At 39.0% G+C, this 23,552-nt stretch overlaps 1 protein-coding gene across 3 annotated transcripts in view; it reads left to right on the forward strand.

Annotated features, from left to right (window-relative positions):
• Nucleotides 1–23,552, forward strand: part of GNG2 (G protein subunit gamma 2) — a 121,089-nt gene that overhangs the window by 17,900 nt on the left and 79,637 nt on the right. The window contains exons 2-3 of one of the 3 annotated variants that reach the window (XM_042943215.1): nucleotides 209–250; nucleotides 9,649–9,727. The exons of 1 other annotated variant lie outside the window; for it this stretch is intronic. In XM_042943215.1, coding sequence (XP_042799149.1) covers nucleotides 209–250; nucleotides 9,649–9,714 — 108 coding nt within the window. In that variant the 3' untranslated portion in view covers nucleotides 9,715–9,727. Of the gene's footprint in view, nucleotides 1–208; nucleotides 251–9,648; nucleotides 9,728–23,552 lie in introns of those variants that run through there. One more of the 3 variants, XM_042943216.1, reaches the window with a different exon arrangement.

Raw genomic sequence — 23,552 nt, forward strand, 5'->3', positions numbered from 1 at the left:
TTCTTAAAAGAAAAAGAGTTAACAAAATATTTGTTTCTTGGTTCAGAAATGTAAACCTGTGAGACCCTCTGCCCTTAGAGCTATCCAGCCATTACCACCAAACCCTATTTACAGAAACACCCATTTGCCTGTTCAGCTCTTACGTATCATGTTATTTTTCCTTTTTATAAAAAAAAAAAATACATTTTCCTCTCTGCTTTCTCAACAGCCCAGATCTGCCAGTGAGCCTCAGGCTTTGGGAACTCAAGAGGTAAGAATTATAAAATACTTTCTCCTAGGATTTTCTTGAATCTAACCAGAACTTTAAGCCGAAAAGAGTATCTTAACTGATCCTGTAGATGATTGCATTTGACGTGTGATGTTTATCAAAAAGAAATATCCATAGAGGCTTTAGTAAAATTAACATGATTTCAGGATTTAAGGCAAGCCTGGTTATCCTTGATGATAGTTAAAATCAGATTTCTCACCCAGATTTTCTTATTCTCTTCTAAAAACCTGAGTTGGAGAGCCTTGGGGTCATAGCCTTAAAATGTATTCCTGTGGCACTATACATGATTAATCGGTTGCAGCTATTGAAGACATACCCTGTGCAAGACAGACGTCACAGTAGATTAGATCAGAGAAGGGTAAGCCCTGTTCTTAACAGACTGGTTGTAGACATTGTAAGGGTTTTTTTCCAGCAGCAACAAACAATAATAACGAAAGGTCAACCTAATGCTGTAGGGGTTTCTTCTTAAAGAAGCTAACTTGGCTTTTGAAAGTAGCTAAAGCCATTTGATTCTGGTTGTAGACTTGAAAGGTCACCATACTGCTGAGACAGGTGATAATGTGTTTGTCGGCCCCAACCAGTAGTCAGCAACTTGGATTTTTTCCCCTATTTTAAGTTTATTTATTTATTTTGAGAGAGAGAGAGAGAAAGAGAGAGAGCAGAGTAGGGGCAGAGAGAGAGGGTGAGAGAATCCCAAGCAGGCTTTGCACTGTCAGCACAGAGCCTGATGCAGGGCTCAAACCCACAAACCGAGAGATGATGACCTTAGCTGAAACCAAGAGTCTGACACTTAACCAACTGAGCCACCCAAGTGCCCCTTTCCCCTATTTTAAAATTTAACCTCATTAGGAAAAATTTCAGGCATATTCCAGTATACAATAATATAATGAACTTCCATATCCCCACCACTCAGTTTCCATAACTATCAATTCGTGGCCGATATTGTTTCCTTTATGCTACCACCTATTCTCTTCGTTGCCCATTGGATTTTATGTCAGTGGCTTGAATTTGGTTGTTGGATTTTTAATTATTTATTTACATAACTATTTAGTGGTTACAGAAAAGTGCTAATAAAAAATACTGACAGTTTCCTGGAGCTGGTCTTTCATCCATTTATTTATTCAGCAAATATTTAGTATTTTCTACTATTAGAAACTTAGGATAAGAATCTCTAATCAAGAGCTTATTAGAAGAAAGGCCTGTGTAGGTATGCTTTTAAGACCATATATAGCTTTTGCTACCTCATAGTGAAGTTCTTTTGGATTTAAGTACTTAATATCTTGCAAGAGAGTACTGAGCCATCCCTACATTGTACCAAATACAGTAGCCCCCCCCCCCTTATTTGTGGGGGATATTTGTGGTTGACCAAGCACCACTGGGACCATGGAAAGCAAAATCACGGATAAGGCAGGGACTACTGTATTGTTGATAATGAAGACTCTCTTATAAGTATTTGATGTTCTCTATCTGATGTTTGTGTTGATTTTTTTCATGTTAATGCATGTACTTAAATGCTTCAAATCAATCCAGGCAGAGTTTCTCAATGGGAGTTGCTGGCATGTTGAATGGGACAATTCTTCATTGTCCTTTTTGGTATTCCTGTCCTTGGCTCACAAAAGGCCGGTGGCATCTTCCAGTCACTGTGATATCCAGAGCACCCTAGGAAGACACTGGGAACTACTGTGTCTTTGCACACAATGGTAGAGCGATTATTTGTCACTTATCATTCTTGCAAGCATTTTTGCCTCATGCAAAATGACTGATTTCACTTATGCTCAGTGGTTCCTTATGTAAGTGGTCCCTGTGCTAACAAACTAAAGAAAGAAACTAAACCAAGTAGATATGTAAAGCAAAATAATGTTTTGCACTGTTGGAGGGATTTTGAGCATATGTGCTCTAGGACCAAATCTGTTTTTTTTTGTTTTTTTTTTAGTCTATACAGAGAAGCAAATTAAACATTGGGTAAGAAATGGTCAAATATAGGGGTTTAAAGCAAAATACTACCAAGGCAGCATGCAAATTGAAAGCGCAGCAATGATGAAGGATATATTTCGTTTCCTGTTTGGTGTTGTAACAAATTATCACAAACTCAGTGGCTTAAAACAATACAAATTTATTACAGTTTTGCAGGTTAAGTTCTGTAGGGATCTCACTGGGCTAAAAGCAAAGTACTGACAGAGGCACCTTCCTTTCTGGAGGCTCTAGAGAGAATTCTAGAGAATTCTCTATCTTCAAAGCCTATAACATTGCATCTCTGTATGCCTTCTGTATCTCTTAACTCTGAACGCAGATAGAAAAGCTTCTTTGATTAAGGACCCCTGTGATAAGATTTGGCCCACTGGCTAATCCAGGATACTCTCTCCCTCTGAAGGTCCTTAATTTAAAGTCCCTTTTTCCCTTGTAAGGTTACATATTCACAGGTTCCAGAGGTTAGGACGTGGACCTCTTTGGAGGCTATTATTCTGCCTACTGCAAAGTAAAAGAGATTAGTTGTTCAGAAAAGTGGAAAGGCGTCAGGTAGCAGAGGTAGGATTATCTAACATTCCACTGTGTAGGGTTGAGCAGGAGTTAGGGTTCCTGAATTGCTGAAGCAAGTTTTTGTCTTGATTCTGGAAATCCTGTGTTATAGATACAAGCCCTAAAGGCTTTGGGTTTTCTTGGAGTATTTGTCATTGGATCCAGTGGACAGGTTGACGTCCCACAGCTCCTTTCTTGGCCAGACCTTTTGGTACTATGGGTGTGGCCCCTGGAGGGTGTGCTATTTTTGGAGTTCCTCCAGCTTTGGGGAGTTTGCCCACAGTGTGTAAGTTCCAAGGTCTTTGAATAGTACCAAAGACATGTGAGATTTTTATTTATGCTGTTATGTCTGTGTGTCATATTATGCTATATTTATTAGGCTCTAAAATGTGGAAATTGGAGGAAAAAATAACGATATTTTAAAACCTCACTGTAGAGGTATTTCTTATAGCTAATTTCTAAGTATGGTTTAATTTCCATCATCCATCAGGTAGGTCATCCCCACAAAGTAAGAAACCATTTTTTGCCTACTGAGTGAAATGAACCACTGGCTTATTTTTTGAAAATTCTCTCTGGAGGACAATGTAGCTGGAAATTTTTGTTGGAGATTTTAAATTTTTTCAGCTACTTTTTGTAGCAGGCCCCCTCTCTATTTACTTCTAGACACTTCCGCAGTGCAGATCTGAAGACCAAACCTAGGACTAGCAATCGGGTAACAAACCACCCTGATTTGTCTAAGACTGGGGGTTTCCTGGGACATAGAATTTTTGATGCTAAAACTGGACCAGTCTTGGGAAAATCGGGACAGTTGGTCCCCCCACCATCTGTCTAACAAATGGCTCTAGTGGAAAGTAGCTGTCATGTCAATGAATTACTAAAATAGAAAAATTTTTTAAAGATTTTATTTTTAAGTAATTTCTCTACCCAACGTGCGGCTCAGACTTATAACCCTGAGATCAAGAGTTGCACGCTCCACTGACTGATGGCCCAAATAAAGGTGCCCCCGAATAGAAATTTTGATTGCATTAAATAATGACAACAACCCCCAGGGTTTGGGGTGAAGAGAGGAGCAAGTCTAACTCTTGGAAAACCTGTATCCACTTTAGCATGTTTGCTCAAACCAACTTAAAAACAGCAACAACAACAACTCTCAGATTCAGAACTAAGAAGAACCTGTGACATTTAAGAGGTGTTACATTTCATGGCCTTCCCTTTCAATTCCCCAGTGTTACCAGCACCCTCTTATAAGATGCCTCTGATGAGCCCATCTTTAAAAACTTTGTTACTGAAGTGACCACAGTGCCTCACTGCTTCTTTTTCAGCACGTCAGCATGTATGGAAATGATAAAACCCAGGTTTCCCTAAACAACCCGGGGCTCTCTTAGTTTGAATTCTGTCTCTTGTATGACAAAGTTGGACTTTCCCACCTGAGAGATAGCATAGACTGTTCAGAAATAGAGAAGTATTAGGAAGACTCTCTTGAGTGTCCGAGGAGAAGGGATTGGAGTGGACGATGTGCTCAAGTCTCACCCAGCTCTTGATGCTTTCTGACTTGCCAGCTGTAGAGTGTGAGCTACTTGCCCTGATCCAAGTAGCTGCATCTGGGTAAAGACTCTTGCTCAGTCCTTCCTCCCTGCTTCCATAAGACACTGCACTGTGTTAACCATAACGAGACAGAGTGAGAAAACGGGAATACTGAAGGTCCTGGGGTCTCTTATTTTATGTTTCTCTAAACCACGGGGACAAAGAAGGCTATAAGTGTTCTTGAAAGAATAATAAATTAGCTCCCCCAGAACAGGTACTTGACTTTCAGGAGCTGGCACTTTCCCCCCTCCTCTTTTTATTAAATGTGCTTAATTGTTCCCTATCTTCTGAACTTTCCTTGTTGATAGTATAGGGAATTCTCTTTCAATATCTTTTTTTTAAATCCCAATAGATTGAGCACTATCAGTCATGGAGGTACGATCTGGGTTTCTGACAAGGATTTGTCTTGGATAGAACTGTAAATTATTTTGAGATCTACCTCAGCCCCCTTTTTGGGGTTCCTTCTAGGACAACCAATCCCGGTTTCATTTTGTTAAGACTAGCATCATTTCAGCTTCAGACCTGTGCATGCTGGTTTTTTTGTGAATCAAAAAAGTTACAGAAGAAATGAAAGCATATCAAATCATTATGCTGTCATTTAAACCCAGATTTCTTTTATTCTTTGCCAGAGAGAAATTAGAGAGTAAATGTAAATAAGAGGTCCAAATGACTACTCTGGGTGCAGGGTTCCTTTGGGGGTAATAGAAATGTTTTAGAACTAGAGAGAGGTGATGGCCGCACAACATTGTGGATGTACTAAATGCTGTGGGATTGTACACTTTAAAATGGTTAATGGCTAACTTTGTGTTATGTGAATTTTACCTAAAAAAATACTTTTTTCAAGTGAAAAAAGATGGCTTCTCCCTCTCTGTAGATTCTGGAAGCCATCTTAGCCATTTTAATACACTCATGTTAAATTTCTAGACCAAAATTGTGATTGTATCCTGCCCCACTACTCAGAGAAGATATTTAGACTTAAAAGTGTCTGCAAGGCAGACCTAATGAGGAAACTCTTAAAAAGGTGAAGGAGGAACAATTTTGAGAGTTAAGACACAAGTTGTTTATTAAGATGTATAGTTTTTGTTACTAGATTATAGACTGGCCTAGACTTTGCAAAGTTGACCACAATAACAATTTGGTTTTTTTAGTGGAACAGTTTAAAACACTGGACTTTCTTCTATCTTTCACGGGATAGAACTTGTGTTAAGTAGGTTGGACAGTTTTTTAATATCCTGTGGTCGCAGACTGCAGGTGGATATGATAAAATGGAAAGAGTCCAGATGTGATAACTTTAATGAAATGTGAGCAGGTAACAAATTTCAGATACAGAAATGTCTTTCATTAAAACATCTCCTTCGACATTCCCAAGGGCTGTCATGTGGTCAAAGTCTGATGGGGACTTGTTTTAAGGGATGCTTACATAAGGGTTCACACAATCCTTGGTTTAATTATAAAGCTTTAAGGTTTTTTAATTCCTTCTAGATTTAGAGGCAACCATTTTGACCTTTCCTCAGAGATGTAACTAGGCAACAAGTAACAGCATGTAGCCAGTGCACAGCACCCAAACTTCATAACCATCGCATCATTTTTAAAAAATACCACTTAAATCAGTATTTTAGCTTTGGCATATGCTGCCATGTAACCTTTAATGTCTTAGAAAATATCATGCAACCCCCCCAACTGTAAAATAGAGTGGTTCCTAGAAGCCCGGCATCATCTGCTGTGAATAAGGAAGTGTGCCTACAAGAACAGCGGTAACAGAGTTGAGAGGTAGCGGCATGCACTATGCTTTATGATTGGGAATTAAGAAAGGAGCTTTCATTTTTTGGTGTGTGAGGTGTAAGAGTTTAAAATCATACGCTCAGCAGGTGGCAATGAACATTCCTCACAATATGATTAATGGAAAACATGCATAGTCACAGAGATGAAAGCTGGCTTTTATTCTAGTGAAGTTGATTTTACTTTGCTGGATAGGCGGTAACTACTTTGATCAATAAATAAGCACTTGCTGGAAGCTTTTTATGTGTCAGACACTATACTAAGTATATACTGTATTCCTTTTCTGTGATGTGATAACCATGCTTTTAATTTAGTTTTCTTTATTATGAAAGGAATACATGTGTAAGATTTTTAAAATTCAAGCAGTAGAGACAGGCGTTAAGTGAAAAATAGAAGTTTCTTTCCAAATGCTAATTTCTAGCCCCACTCCCTGGAGGTATCCGCTGTTAATAGTTTCTTGTGTGTCTGTCAGAAGTTTTCATCTTTCGGTTAATCTATAGTGAAAAGGTGAGTATGGTAAGTGCCATTAAACCATCTGTTAGTCTGCTTCTCTTCTGGACCACATCTTTTAATCTGGAGACACTACTTGATACTTCTTTTTGAAATGTGCCTTCCAACACCGAAAAAGTAAAAATGTCAGCACCAAAGTGATGCCAATAGGGCATGGTGGTAGGGGGGCCTGCACTGAAGAATCTTACTGTGTCATTTTGGCCTCCCTGAAATTTACATACAGAGCTTTAGTAATAAACCTTAAGGTAGCTCTTTATAATTTTCAAAGTCATCTGAAGTACATTATCTCCCTTGATCCTTTTGATGACCCTGTGACGTAGGAATTGTTTATGTTACCAAGGAGGAAGCTGTGATTCTCAGAGGTTAAATGCGTTGCCCACAAACATAGCCGATGACTGGTAGGATGAGGACTAGAACCTGAGTCTAGTCCAGATTTTACTCTGGAGCCAGACTACACGGGTAACCGTGAGGAACAAAGAGGCACATAATACCTGTGTGGCTCCTGCAGTGATGGGCTGTGCGGTCAAGTGGAAGGGTGCTGGGCTTGCACTGGAAGATGGTTATGAAGTCATTCCGATTCTGCCCGGGGCAATTTATTTAATGTAGTACATACAAATTAGGGTGGCTGGCTCTCTGCTCACAATTTCCTCGCTGGCTCTGTCTGTCTATTCCTGTTTTGTTTGTTTGTTTGGGTAATACTGGCCTCAAGGGTGGGGACTTGGCCGGAGCTGGGGAAGCCACAGTATTTCATCCCCAGACCACGGGAGTCGGTTCAAAGGGTGGACATGTGGCCAAGCAGGGGCCAATAGGTTCTTCCTGTGGGATATTCCAGCTCAAGTTGAGGATGAGGTCCCATCCTTTCTCATCTCAAGGCAGTAAGAGTCATATAAGGCCATGTTTCAGTCTGCTGAGAGAACGAAGTCTGATGCACAGAAGGGAAGCAAAAGAAAGAGGCAGGTAGATAAAGGGAAAGGAGAGAGCTCACTAACAATTGGAGGCTATGAATTCAGTTGATGGGAGTCAACACATTTTCATTTCCATTTTTTACCTAAGCTAATTCAAGTTGCTACAGACAGTTCTGGATGGTATCTCTAGGTGTTTTCGCATCTGTGAAATGGAGGTTACTAATATTTGCCCTGACCATATCTGAACTGCTCTAAAGATTAGTTGAGATAATGAATTGGAAAACACTCTGTAAATTGTAAAATGCTGTACAAATGCAAAGTGGTATTATTCATTGATATGTTGTATTGACTTGGGAAAAATCAAAAGCATGAATTTACCACTCATTTGGAAAATAAGAAGTGAGAACTTTGTAAGAGCCATCTGGTGTGATGCAGAATTCAATGGAAGCTGCCAGAGTCCCCCAGATTTTTTTGATATCTTCTTTCAAATACTCTTAAGTTCTTAGAGACACTCATAATGAATACTAGGATAGATCTTACCTTGCTGACTCAAGTTAATTCAATGAGTTTCTCTTTTCTGTCTGTGGCTGTAATCTACAGCAAGCATGCAAACAGTCACATGTGCTCACGCACACCCAAACCAAAGTAAACAAAGCACCCTATTGATATTTCAATATTTTAGCTTTTTCACTTAAAAGAAGCTTTACAGATTTGTGCTACGTAACATTTTGTCTTCATTAGAGAAAAATCTTCAACCTAAGCCAGCCTTAAAGTAGTTATTCTAGTTATAGAATGCTCTTCATTTGGGAATAATATAGTTGGGTTAATTCTAGAGACAGAAGGTTAGTTGTTTCGGACTTAGATGGGATCAAGATCCATCTTTTTCTTTAATGGTCTTATATCTTTGATATAAGCTCTCAGTAATCAAAATCTGCTTGAGATTATAATTTATGTATGACACAGGAAGCATCACTTCACTTTTATAGCATTTTTTACTATATATGATAATACCTCTCAATGAAGGAAAACAGATGGTACCTCTGAAATCTGCTCTCTTTCTCAGATTTGCCATTTAGGCAGTTTTTATTGTAGCAAACATCTCTTTCTTCATATTGATAGTTAGAATTCCCCAAAAGTGGTTTAAAGCCTCAATCTAAGTAACGTAGCACATGCAGAAATGTTGAAGGCACCACGGGAAAATGATTTATAAGCACGAAGAAGGATATAGCAACCTGAAAATGCTTTACATCTCCCACATTTTAAAATCTGAGAAATGCGTCCACCGCCCTTTACTGTATGCTTGTAAATCTTGTGAATAGGTCTTTGCCTTACAGGCTCGTGGTGCAGTAAGTTTGAATCAGAGCTGTTTGAGCTCTCCGTTACGCACCTCATCTAGCCTTTCTTTATTTTTGCCTGGCCTTGATGTCACCCCATGAATGTCTGTGTTTTCATACAAATTGAGGGCTTGGAATAAAGTTCATTTTCTGAAGAAGGCGTACTCTTAGCCCTCAGGACATTTCGCCCGTACTGGGAAAAATTGGCATCCTCAAATTGGTTAATTTTAGGAGAGCTTAATAATGAGAATATTTACAAGGATGTGGGCAGAGTGTAGGGAAAGTGCACTTCTCCAAGGCTCCTTTACTGTCTAGAAGCCTGAAGGGATGAGGGTTGGGAGGAGAGGCCTCCCGAGTGAAACTGTAGCCTCCAGGGAAGAGGTGGAGCCAGATTATAATGACCTGGGAGGCAGAGATCCCAGGAAACTATACACGGAAATGATTCCTTCTCCCTCTGAATCTGTTTGTGCTCCCCGTTGACCAAACCCAACTGGAAGACAAAGAATAAGAAAGGCTGCTGCTGCTGAGTTTGTACAGTTTAGTTTCCTGGGGCATGAAGCTTAGTGGAATAGGATTGGAGAATGGGTCTGGAGGGACAAATGGAAGATAGCTAGCCCAGAGAACCTTCATTATGACATTCGTGCATGAGAGAAATGGCACCCTTTCCTCCCCCCAATTTAGCTATCTTATAAAAACAGTCGTTTTAACCAAGTTGTATTTTTTCATTAATTTTACGTAATTGTGGTCATAGCCCATCTTCAAATGGACCCAGGTACATTGGTGGCATTTGGACAATATCCAGCTGTTTATGCGGTGAAAGATGATCTGGAGTCTGTACAGAGGTGAGAAAGCCTATCCTGTCCATGAGCCATATAGAGAGGGGACAGCAACCTCCACCTAAGTTTCGTGCTAAGGGTGGCCAAAAGTGGACAGATGCCTCAGAGCAACTTTGAATAGTCTACATTCTTGGACCCCCATATTCAAAAGAGTGACCTATCATTCCCCGTGATGTACAATGCTCAGCTAGTGGGTTGAATGGCTAGTTTTTTTGTTTTGTCCAGCTTGTTTTTAATCTCAGATGAATTATTTTCACTTCTTTGACCCAGAGACCAGGATTACTTGCCGTGATCTAATCCAGATTAACTACTCTGATCCACTGAATAAATCAACTGACTTGGACAAATCCCCATAATTGGAGAGGTATTTGTGGTAGCATACCGTGCTACACAGAAGAAAACACATTTGGAATACTGCTGTAAAGCATAAATCTCTTCTGTGGGCCAGAAAACTCCCTGACTTGGGAAATTCTGGGACCCAGAGATTCCAGAAAAAGAGTTGGGTCTGTAGTGGGAACAGTGAGTGGCTTGTGGTATAGAGAAAAGAACATGGGTTTGGGGGTTGAGAATAAGAGATCTCAGTTTAATACCGACAGTGGCCCCCTTGGCAAATTATTGAACTCTCTCAATCTCAAGTTTCTTTGTGTATAAAATGAGAATAATTTGACTTATTACAAGATTGATTAAAGCCATATGTGCAAAACAAAGGCAGTGTTTTTCACACATTCAAATACCTCTGGGGGGTATACTTACCTACTAAAAAATAGTTTCTTAACTGCTTTATTGAGGTACAATGGACATATGATATAATTGACATACAGTAAATAATGCATATTTAAAGTTGATGAGTTTTGGGGCACCTGGGTGGCTCACTCAGTTAAGCGTCCAACTTTTGAACTCAGCTCAGGTCATGATCTCACCATCCGTGAGTTCAAGCCCCGCATCGGGCTCTGGGCTTACTGCCTGCGGGGCCTGCATGGCCCTCTCCCTCTCTCTCTCTCTCTGCCCCTCCCCTGCTCACAATGTCTCTGTCTCTCTCATAATAAAAAAATAAACTTTAAAAAAAGTAAAACAGGGGCGCCTGGGTGGCTCAGTTGGTTGAGCATCCATCTTCGCCTCAGGTCATGATCTCACAGTCCGTGAGTTTGAGCCCCGCCTCAAGCCCTGTGCTGACAGCTCGGAGCCTGGAGCCTGCTAAGGATTCTATGTCTCCCTCTCTCTCTGCCCCTCCCCCACTCGTGCCCTGTCTCTCTCTCTCTCAAAAATAAGTAAATAAACATTAAAATATTAAAAAAAATAATAAAGCTGATGTGTTTTGACTGAATACACCTGTGAAGCCATCACCACAATCAAGATCATGAACATTTCCATCCCAAAGTTTCCTCATGCCCAGTAACTGTCTTTCCTTCCCATCCCCGTCTTGAGGCAGTCACTGATCTGCCTTCTGTCATTCTAGAAGAATTTGCGTTTTCTAGAATTTTCCATAAATGCAATCATATTATGTATTTTTTTCCTGGCTTCTTTTGCTCAGCATGATTTTACAAGACACATCCGTGTTGTAAAGATCACTATTTGTTCCTATTATTACAGAGTAGCGCTCTATTGGATTGGTGTGCCCCTGTTTGCTCACCCATTGGAGGACACTATTCAGTTATGTTTTGTTTCTCTTTCCCTTCTTCTTTCCTCATTAAGAGTATAAGAAAAAATTCTCACGTATTCCATGTTACCCAGTTGACATTTCCATTAAGATCGCCCAGGGGTAGCATGGTTTATAACAACTGGGGATAAATTCAGACATAACAGTAATGGTGCTTATTAATCCCTGGCTTAGGTTGATTCTGAGCTGAAGCTCAGTTCTTTCCACTTCCTCAGCTTTTGTTTGCTCTTTAAAAGAAATAAGCAACCTGGAGGATCCAGCCCACATGTCCATCAGCTGATACCTGGATGAAATTGTGATATAGTCATATAATGTAATATTATTTGCATAGAAAAGAACAAAATATGGATTCATGCTTACATTGTGGATAAACCTGGTAAACATTGTGCTAAGTAAAAGAAACCAGGCACAACAGGGGTGCCTGGGTGGCTCATTCAGTTAAGTGTCCAACTCTTGGTTTTGGCTCAGGTCATGATCTCATGGTTCGTGGGTTCAAGCCCCGTGTCAGTCTCCATGCTGGCAGTGCAGAGCCTGCTTGGGATTCTCTCTTTCTCTCTCTCCCTGTCCCCCCTTCAGAATAAATCAATACACTTAAAAAAACAAAACAGGCCACATGTTACATGGTTCCATTTATTGAAATGTCCAGAATAGGCAAATCCATAGAGACAAAGTAGATCAGTGGTTGCAGGGACTGGGGTGGTGGAGGGGAAATGGGGAGTGACTGCTAATGGGTATGGGGGTTTTTTGGAGGGTGATAAAAATGTTTTGGAATAGTAGTGGTGATAGATGCATAACTTTGAATATTCTAAAAGTTACTGCACTATACACTTTAAAAGAGTGAATTTTATAGTATGGGTATTATATTTCAATAAAACTGTTATTTTAAAAAGTAATCTGTAAAACTGGGGAAAAACGTTGAACTTCAGCAGTTAATTTAATTTGCTTGTTTTTAATTTGCTGAAGGAAAACTTAAAGCTGTTTTCCTCGTTGGTCATGCTGCGCCTGCATTCTAGGGCTTGAGTACAATGTGGAACTTTCAAGCATTAGGAAGTAAAAATGTCACATCTGTATATAAGTCATATTTTGGAGGCAGTTCAGTATCATACTGTTTTAGTTTACTTGAGATGATAAAGAGCCTATAACTACATTGACAGTTTTGTCTTTTCCTTTCCTTTTAAAAATAACATGCATTCAGTTTGCCTAATCACCCTTTCCTCTGGCCTCGGTTAACTAGACGCAGGATATCCTGTCAGTAAAGCATCTTAGCTAAATCAGATTATTTACCAAACCCCTAACAGCAGTAGGCAGAACAGAGTGAGTAAAGTCGAAGTCCAAATATTCAAGATAATCCTTGGAAAGGAAAAGAAGCCAGTAGCTCAGAGTCAGTGGTGATTCAGTCAGAGGTGTAACTTTGATTTCAAGCAGCTGTAGAGGATGGGAATCAAGACAGACTTCCTCCCTTTCTAATTGCCTTCCTTCACCTGGTGAAGCACCGCCTTATTTAGAATGCTCTTCGCTGCTCCACTGCTGTGAATCAGGACCGACATTGTAACGTCTGGACATAGAGTTCCATGGGGTCTAGTCCCAATAAATCAGTGTTTCCTGGGTACTTGGAATTTGTCGTGGACGAAAGACATTTTTTTCTGCTCTTAGAAATCTTAATAGCCATGGTGTGAGTTTTGATGTCATTTACTTTAAATCATGATGTGAATGAAACAGTGAAATTAAAACCATTGTAACTCTACTAAGGAATGTTGCCTTTGTCTTTTGCTGTAACTTAGTGAATGAAGTTCTCCCAAGGTGACTTGGCATTTATCTTGGGCATTCTGTTGTATTCTGTCCAGCTTCTGGCACGCTACGAAAAATTGCATAAGAGAATTTCTGTTTTACCTTGGCCCTGGAAAAAGACGGCTCCCAGGAATGTCCGTTCATTTAGGTACTATATCCCTTCATTCTAGAAATATATGCAGGGATATATTACATCCATTCATTCTAGAAATATATATAGGGGTATAGTGTATCCATTGAATCTAGAAATATATCCATTCATTTATGTATTAAGCATCTAGAATGTAAATATGCCTAGAAAATGTTTAAGTGACTTCTCCAGGAGTAGGACAGGCTTGAAGGCATAAGCAGACATTGACCTAGATTCTTTCTCTGTGTGTGCGCATGTGTGTGAGTGAAACATACCATACATCAGAAGAATACATGCATGTATACACATATTCTAAAGACTAATAAAATAAGCACACGTATAGTCTTTTTCCTCCCTAGCTTTATTGATAAGTATCACGCTTAAAGACTCCTGTTTTCTTATCACTGCCCTTTTCCTCCTTTCTCCCCATTCCTAGAAACCAACTTTTAAGTTGTCATTCCCCTACTTTTTTAAAATCTTTATTTTTTTTTATTGTTTAGTGTTGCCTGTTTCATGCTTTTTCTCTCGTTTGGAATTTATTCAACATTATGTTTTGAGATTCCTGCAGGTAGATGTGTGTAGTTATTTTCACCACTAGTATTAATTAGTATTTCAATATTGTTGTTCTGCCGTATGATATATACCCCACTTTATTTATCCATTCTACCCATTTGGGTTGCTTCCAGCTTCTTGCTCTCATGAAAATGCTGTTCTGGACACTCTGTACGTGTGTCCTAGTCATCATCCAGGAGTTTTCCAGGACGTGTGCTTTGGGGTTCAGTTGCTGGGTCATAGAATATGCAATGTTCAACTGTATTAGGTAATGCCAAATTGTTTTAAAGTGGTTACATCAATTTATTCTTCATTAGCCTGTAAAAGTGTTTTTGTTGCTTCCCTTGTCAATACTTAATGTTCTCTGAATTTTCATTTTTACTAGTCTTGTTGCAAATGTGCTCTGAAATTCTTTTTTTAAATAGCAAATAATTGGTTGGGGTTTTCACTTGGAACTATCTTAGTGAAAGAGATAAGAGAATAAATCGGGTTTCATTTGCTACATTTTATAAAATTAAATGGACCCTTGCTATAGATTCTGCCCCTAGATATAGGTCTTCAAGTAATATCCAACCTGAGCATCTTGTTTCTTTTCTGTTTTTTTCTTCAAATTTTTTCTTTATTGGATATATGTATTTTTTTAACGTTTATTTATTATTGAGAGACAGAGCATGAGCATGGGAGGGGCAGAGAGAGGAGGAGACACAGAACCTGAAGCAGGATCCAGGCTCTGAGCTTTCAGCACAGAGCCCAGCTCAGGGCTCAAACTCACAAACTTCAAGATCATGACCTGAGCCGAAGTCGGACGCTTAACCGACTGAGCCGGCCAGGCACCCCTTTATTAGATATTTTTAATTTGCAAGTGTAACAGGTAAAACAGTGCAAAGATATATGAAAAGTTGTTCATCTTCCCTTTCCTTCCTTATCTCTCTGCTTCCCCAGATAACCAGTGTCAGTGCCCTGGGCTGTACGATTTCACTCTTTTTCTCCTGCTCATACGTATGTAATAAACACATGCAAGGTTGTGACTAATGAAATTGCCATTTTAGTGGATCAAAAGCAGTTGAATATGAGCTCAATCACATACACATATCAACAGTTTCCTATAGCTCAATAACACATGCCTGCATATTCTGTTTTTGAGGATTTTTCACATATAAGGATTACCATCAACTATGTTTTACATGACACATGTCACAGACTTTCACCTGGCTCATTGGTATGGATCTAAGTTGCTCATGTTAATGAGTGCACAGTGTTCCCTGTACTGTCCCCCATGGAGTGAAATTAACATTGTCTCCTTTGGTTGTGGTTGTATTTCCCCTAACCAATATGTCTTTATATACCAGAGCTTCACTCTGGTTGAATTTCAAAGGGATGGAGTGGGAGGAGGGGTGGTGTTATTGAGTCAGAGGGCACATGTATCTCAAATTTTAAAATACGTTGTCAGATTTCTTTCCAAAAGAGTTGTACCAGTTCAGGTTCCCATTAGCAAGTATAGAACTGCTGGTTTTCTATATTCTGGTGACCACTGGGTATTATTATTCTACTGGGTAAAGAATGCTATTCTATTTTCATTGATATCCCATGAATTTTGTGACGTTGAGCATACTTTCATATATTTTCATTGCTTTTTTTGCATTTCTTCGTTCCTGAATTTTCATTTCTTTTGCCCATGTTTCTATAAAGTTATCTGACTCCTCAATTTGTCGGGGGCTTTTAGTTTATTGTTGATAGTATCGCTTTGCTCAGCATGTTGTGGTTATTCATTTCCCAGTCTGTCATTTGCCTCTGATTTTGTTTATAGTCTCTTTTGCCACACACAAAAAATTTTTATATTTAGTCACATGTGTGTAGCTTTCTTACCTTGCTTAGGAAGGTTTCCTTTATCAAAGGTAATATAAATATTCTCCTAACTCTTCTTCTAATACTTTTATTGATTTATTTTTATATGCATATATTAAATCCCTCTGGAATATATGGTGTCAGTTAGGAATATCTGTCAGGATTACGGTAGTTTTGTTTTAGGTTGTAGTATGTAGAAAAGCAACCAAGTCCTATTTCATTCCTCTTTTTCAGTATTTCTTGGTATTATTTGGCTTTTTTTTTTTTTTCATATAAACTTTGAGTTCATTTTGTTACAGTCTAAAAAGGGGATAACAACCACTGAAGACATTGAAGATTCTGATTAAAACTGCATTAAAATCATATCTTGACTTGTAAAGGACCAACTTTTTTTTATAGTCTTTTTTTCCTATCCAGGAAACATGTCTCTTTGTTCCAGTCTTGCTTTACATCTTTCAAAAATATTTTATGATGGTTTTCTTTGTAAGTTTGTTTATTTATTCTGAGAGAGAAAAGAGTCCCCACCCGTACAAGTGGGGGAGGAGCCCAGGGAGAGAGAGAATTCCGAGCAGACTCTGCACAGCCAGCGCAGAGCCCAATGGGAGGCTCAATCCCATGAACTGCAAGATCATGACTTGAGCCCAAACCAAGAGTCGGATGCTTAACTGACCAAGCCATCCGGGCACCCCATAATGGTTTTCAAAAAAAAACTATGGAGCTTTTTTTTTTTTTTATGTGTTCCTCAATGTATAAGAGTTTTTGTTTCTTTTGGAATTGGTAATTTGGTTAAATGGCTAGATGTAAGATAAATATAAAAATACATGGCTTTTCTTCTCTTTGTGCTAAAAGTTGTTCTCAGACTAAAACACAGAGCAGTCCCTAGTTCCAGTCCCCAGGGACAGTTGTGATAAGCCGACTTACAGAATACAAAATATTAAATTAAAGAAATATTAAAGAGCTTTCTGCTACTTGATTTCATTCCAACTTTGCTAATGTGGGGCAACATTATTATAGATGAAGGCAGTGCTCTGAGCTTTGTGGGGTTAAGCATGTTATTTCTTTGTTTGGTTCTGGATTAGCCAAGATAGTCTTAAAAGTAGGATGTTAACAGAGGGGAAACTAACTATTTACATTTCAGTTTTCTTTGAAACACAACTATCTGTTGAACAGAGGCTCATTTGAAGACAAAATCTTGAGATATATGGTAGATGAGGAATATTACTTATTGGAAGAATTTTATCATCAGTTTTTTAAAAAATATCTGCAATACTCCTGTATTTACTTGTAGAATTTACAAGTAGAAATGTTTTTACCTCTTAGAAACCAGTGGCCTAAGTAACAGTATAGATGTTCTTCTTCATAGTAAACCTATTAAAATGGCAGTGAAGGGGCACCTGGGGGGCTCAGTGGGTTAAGCGTCTGCCTCTTAATTTTGGCTCAGGTCATGATCTCACAGTTGTGAGATTGAGCCCTGTGCTTGCTCCGTGCTGTGCATGGAGCCTGCTTAAGATTCTCTCTCTACCTACCTCTGCCCCTCCCCCACTTAGGCTCACTTGTGTGCATGCACGCTCTTTCTAAAATAAATAGCCAATGAAAATGTCTCAAAAATGTTCAATAAAATAACCTCAGTATCCAAAAAAATTTTTTAAGTGAAAAAGAATTTTCAAAATAACCCAACTAATTTTTAAATGTTGGAACACCAGAGAACAAAATTATATGAGAATTGGAAAAAAAAAAAAAAACAAAAAAACACAACAACAAAACTTTGAACTTGACCGATATAGAACAGCCAAAAAGTCTCCATTGGAATTTAAAAAATGACATAAATATACTCTAAATGATAAAGAAGATAGAAAGCCATAAAACAAAGGCCATGTAGTAAAAATTGCAATATCACAATTAAGGACATTTCTAGAAGTAGTAAAGAATTGACATAGATAACTTCCAAATGGTTAATTAGGGAAGTATGCTTATGAACCATAGCTTCAAATCCAACATTAGATGGCTTAAGTAAACATGTATAAATAATGGCGACCACAATGAATCATTTCTAGAATGGAGCATACCGTTTTAACTTAAAAAATAATACAGTAACTACTTAAGCCAATAGAAGAAATACATTTTAAAGAATCTACAATCGAAGGTATGAAGTCGAGAATTGATGAAAGGCTTAGCCTATAAACGGATAGTAACATCTAGAGAAAAATATCAAGATGTTACTTATAACATTTTCAGACTTCAGTGAGGAAGAAATCTTAAAACATCTGGAAGAAAGTCCAGATAACATTCAAAATACTGATTTCAGATACAGCTGCAACTGAGACCATAAACTCCCCAGGGAAATGAAACATCTGCAATTCCCTTTATGGAAAAAATTATCCAGGCAAGATGTCATTCATTTGGGAAAGCTAAAGAAAGATTTTCACATATCCCACCAACCCTAAATAGTCACTGGCCTTACTCTTTGGGTCCCCAACAGGAATTTGTTCATATTGTGGCTGCCTTATCAACTCTCAATAGGAGAGACTAGAAACACTAAGTAGGAAGGATCAGTGCTTCTGACCACAGTCCCATTGCAGGATAAGATTGTGATCTAAAACTTGAAGGGAACTAATATTTAGGGAGCATCTACTGTGTATCAAGTTCTTTACAGTACCTCATTTCACCTAATCTTCAAAACCCCTGGGAGGATGACCCCCCTTGCTTCAGCTAAGAAAACAGTCTCAGATTAAATAACTTGCTTTGCTAAGTAATAGTCAGAATTTGGATACATGTCTTTCTGACCCCCCAAGAAAAGTAGAAGTTTCAGAATAACAGTGTGAAAACAGAATGAAATAAGATGGAGAGAGGCTGCAGCCCATAGCTCAAATATTCTTTTTTACTCATAGAAAGAAGCCCAAGAATTTTTGGTTTTATAATGGCTGTAACTAGAAATCAACAGACAAATGAATTTGATTATTGTCATGATAGTGTGCGTATATGTATGTTGGTGTACAGATTTAGTTTAGGTAGAAATAGTTTCATTCAGTACTTTCTTCCAAACATATTTCAAAAGGGATGGGAGTATATATACAGTGTTTAGTTAATACCAGTGCCATATATTAAGCAAATATAAGAACTAGCAAAAGTAAGAGGAAATAATGATAGATGACGGTCCATGTATGACAGTCATAAGAGATATAACTTAATTATTCCACATGAAACCGATGCACTTAAAACAAAAGTTCATGCATTTAAATATAAGGTAGGAATATTATACATTAATTAAAATAATAAAGAAACTGGGAATAATAATATTTGAGAACTAACATCACAACAAAATGCGTAAAAGGAAAAGTGTTAGAAACAAAAGGAACAAGCAAATAATGTTGCAGTGCACAAGTAGTGGTATTAGGTTGGGGTCTGCTTTGGGTGGTATCATTCCAAGAGTGAAGGTTGGCTTATCCTGAGGTATGTTCCAAGAGCCCTCAGAGCCAGGGAAGAGCTTTAGCCTCTTGCAATTTAGGTATAAATGTTGTATACCTCTGGGGTGCCTGGGTGGTTCAGTTGGTTGGGTGTATGACTTCGGCTCAGGTCATGATCTCACGGCTTGTGGGTTCGAGCCCCGCATCGGGCTGTGTGCTAACAGCTCAGAGCCTGGAGCCTGCTTCGGATTCTGTGTCTCCCTCTCTCTCTGCCCCTCCCCTGCTTGCACTTCTCTCTCTCTCTCTCTCTCAAAAAAATAAATAAACATAAAAAAATGTAAATGTTGTATACCTCCTGGTTTACTAACATGGAGTGGAGTAGACAGTCAGGCTTTATTTGGACTCAGATATAATAGAGTCAAACCTTTCGTTCACTTACAGATAGGAATTATATGAGTTTCCTAGGATTGCTCATCTTGGGGAGAAAGACACTTCCTAAGCAACTGTGCAAGTGATTGCTCCTATAGCTAATGAGAATGGAACTCAATGTAGAAGTCAGGGTTGCCCCACTGCACAACTCCGGTGAGAGTAAGTCTGTGATGTGAAAAAAGGGTAATGTTAGAATTAAGAGGTATCAGGTGAGCGGGTTATACAGATGGAACCAAGTTTCCAGTCGAATCCATATGCCAATGGTAACTTCAAGGAGAGATGGATTGAGAAGTTTGATGAAAAAGTTATTAGGTGGGGGAATTAGTGATCAGCTTTGCTTCCTAGGGGCATAAGCCTATCTGTAATGCTACCTGCCTTTCCCTTAGTAGATTACCAGATAGTTTGGGATCTCTTTTCGCCTGGTTCTGAGACGACAGGGAACTCCTTTGGTGAAAAGCTAGTTGGAACTGAACATGGCTGCGTAGACAGAATGTTATTGGCCTCACCATGTTTGAGGTCACGGTCCCCTAACGTTATAACTGCTGCATGCCCCACAACGTATTAAAGGAATAATGTTTTAAAGGAAGGCAATGGGAAATATCTGCATAATAGCAACATTCTTTTCAAGCTCTGCTTTGAAATGAGGCTGTCAGGAGGCAGGCCAATATGAAAGGGGCTCTATCAACAGAGAGACCCTCTGACTCTGGATTTATTTAATGCTCTTGCTCTCTGGATTTTGTTTTTCATTTATCTTATTTTCCATCTATGGCTTGGACTTCTCAAGAAAATTGTCTCTGTCCTGTGGTTACATAGGTTAGAGACCACAGATTCTAGTTTACAGATCTCATATTCTGAAAATTTTGGAATGGTATCATTCCAGCCATTTCCCCCAAGCTGCCTTTGAAACTAATATTATTGCTTACAAATGATTGTGAAATATTTAAATTATACAGGGAAGGACAGAGAATTTATTTATTTTTTCTTAGTGGTTCTTTTGAATGATTTGCATAGTGAATTTTAAGGGTAGAAATAGCTCCCGCATTTATGTTTTGCTGGGTCTCACATAGATGTGCATTGGAGTAGATATAGAAAGGAATACCACAGACTTGGCCAGGAGAAGAAAAAGTACCCTCATAGTTCTTCCCTTGCTCCCTTATCCCCACTTAATAAAAGTGAAAAAATGCAATAAAGTAACATGAAACAAAGCTAAAAAGATCACTCATTAAAAAAAAGAGAGAAAATTGTCAAAATAATAGTGCCAGCAAAAGCCCAATGGAACAAACAAAATCGCCACAAAGGACAAAGGAAAGTTCTTTGTCTGAATTAAAAATAACGAAAAGTGGTCTGATATGCATTGAATACAAATGTGGGTTTCATTGCAGAGCCCTTCAGCTCTGTAACTTTGCAGCCTGAGATAGGGAACAACTTCCAGACAAATACTACCAAGTCACTCACTGTCCCCTGTCTTCCTGAACAGTCTGCTACAGTACCTGGACATTGTCAGCTCTGCCTTAAAGTTTCCTGCCCCCCAAACCATGAGGATTCGGTGGAAATTAAATAGGTAGGAATGGCAAGATCAGTAATTAATAAAGACCTAAGGTTCTGATGTATTTTTCGTTTGGCAGCAGTGTAAGATGGGAAAGAAATGGAAGGAAGGCTAGGGGTGATGAAACCTTCATCTCTGATAGTGCCGTGTTAGCTTCCTGGAAACCTATCTCTACTCTGGAACTGATCTTCAAGGACTTGTGTCCCAGCTTGTTTGAGACTCTTGGGAGAGTCTCTCTGCAGTATTCTTCTGGTTCTGACACCTTGCTGACAAATAACAGTTTGCTTCTGGGCTCTTTGGGGGAACTCCATGTTTTTCCCTCCCTCAGCCCATTTCTGCCCATCAGCTCTTGCTCAGCCTTGCCTCTGCCAAGATCCAGCCATTTTCAGCTGAGCCCACAGACTCTGAATGAGCCCCTTCCTGGGGCTCAGGCCATCCCCAGCCCACGACTTAGTTGGAACTGAAACAAGAATGGTACCAACAATAAGGCAGAATTGTGATTTATATCAAAATTAAGGGTAGAAAAAGGAAAATCAACATCTTGGGTTTTTTTGAGGTTTCGTGTTTTGCAATTGTGGTAAAATACACATAATGTAAAGTTGACCATCTTGGCCATTTTAAAGTGTACAGCCCAGTGGTATTAAAAACATTCTCTTTGTGCAGCCATCACCACTATCCATCTCCAGAACTCTCTTCATCTTGTAAAACTGAAACTCTACCGATTAAACAGTAATGCCCCATCCCTCCTTCCCTCAGCCCCTGGCAACCACCCTTCCACTTTCTGTCTCTAGGAATCTGACCAGGTACCTCATATAAATATTTATATGCAGTATTTGTCTTTTTGTGATTGGTTTATTTTCCTTAGCTTAATGTCTTCAAGGTTTATCTGTGTTGTAGCATGTGTCAGAATTCCATTTCTTTTGAAGACTGAATAACATTCCATTGTATGTACATGCCACATTTTGTCAATCCATTCATCTGTTGATGGACACTTGGGTTGCTTCCACCTGTTGGCTGTTGGGAATAATGCTGCTATGAACATAGCCTGGCACATATCTCTTCAAGACCCTGCTTTCACTTCTTCTGGGTATATACCCAGAAGTGGAATTGCGGAATCATATGGTAGTTCAATTTTTTAATTTTTTTGAGGAACCACCATACTGTTTTCCTCAGTAGCTGAACCAATTTTGCACTCCCACCAACAGTGCACGAGGGTTCCCTTCCCGCCCCCCCCCCCCCATTCTTGACCACACTTACCTCTTGTCCTTTTGGTGATAGCCATTCTGACAGATAGGAGGTGGTATCTCCTGGTTTGGATTTGCATTTTCTGATTATTGAGCATCTTTTCATATGTTTATTGACCATTTGCCTTTGGAGAAAAATGTGTTCAAGTTCTTTCCCTGTTTTTAGTCAGGTGTTTTATTCTTGAGTTGTAGGAATTTTTTTTTTTTTTTTGAAATTTACTGTCAAATTGGTTTCCATACAACACCCAGTGCTCATCCCAAAAGGTGCCCTCCTCAATACCCATCACCCACCCTGCCCTCCCTCCCACCCCCCATCAACCCTCAGTTTGTTCTCAGTTTTCAACAGTCTCTTATGCTTTGGCTCTCGAGTTGTAGGAATTTTTTATATATTCTGAATATTAACCTGTTATATGATTTGCAAATATTTTCTCCCATTCCATGGGTTGCCTTTTCACTCTGTTGATTGTGTTCTTGCGTGCACATTTTTATCTTTGATGTCATCTAATTTATCTGTTTGTTTTCTTCTGTTGCCTCTGGAAAATAAATGCTTTTTTTCTTCAGACACATAAGAAGTTATAAAAATGTATTTTCTACTTGAACACGTAGAAAGTTTCAATAAGAAGTAAGAAATCAGAAATCATATCAGGTGTTCCATTTGATGAACATAGTACATCTCACCCCAAAATGGTTACAATAAAAACACTCTAAAAATAATTAAGTCATAGATGAGCACTACAGAGGAAGAAATGTATCACTTTCAGGATTGTTTTATTCTTCATTTATTTCATCCCTGAAGCAGAGAAAACTGTTAACTGGATAGAGAAGAGAAGAGGTGTACAGTGTGTTAGAATAGGAGGAGGCAAAAGGGCAGTGATGTTTTGGAGAAGCTGTAAATGGATGGGTGATTAGCATATGTTGTTTTATTAATTTCCTACAGCAAGCCTGTGGGAGAGGCGTTGGTATTGCCAGCTCAAGGGATAAGGCCCAAAGCCACAGTTACTGGGTAGCAGAGCTGGGATGGGAACCAAAAGCCTGTTTTTTTTCTAACCCATCTCCAAGTGAACTGCTTGTTAACTAGTAATTAGCTAATAGTTAATTCAGCTGAAATGCTAATAGGACACGTAATGGAACATAACAAAATTATTCTAAAACCTATTGTAAGAATTAACTTTCAAACCATCAAAGAAAGGGGAGCCTGGGTGGCTCAGTCGGCTGGGCATCCGA

The sequence above is a fragment of the Panthera leo genome, chromosome B3, assembly GCF_018350215.1.
Source record: "Panthera leo isolate Ple1 chromosome B3, P.leo_Ple1_pat1.1, whole genome shotgun sequence".
NCBI lineage: Eukaryota > Metazoa > Chordata > Mammalia > Carnivora > Felidae > Panthera > Panthera leo.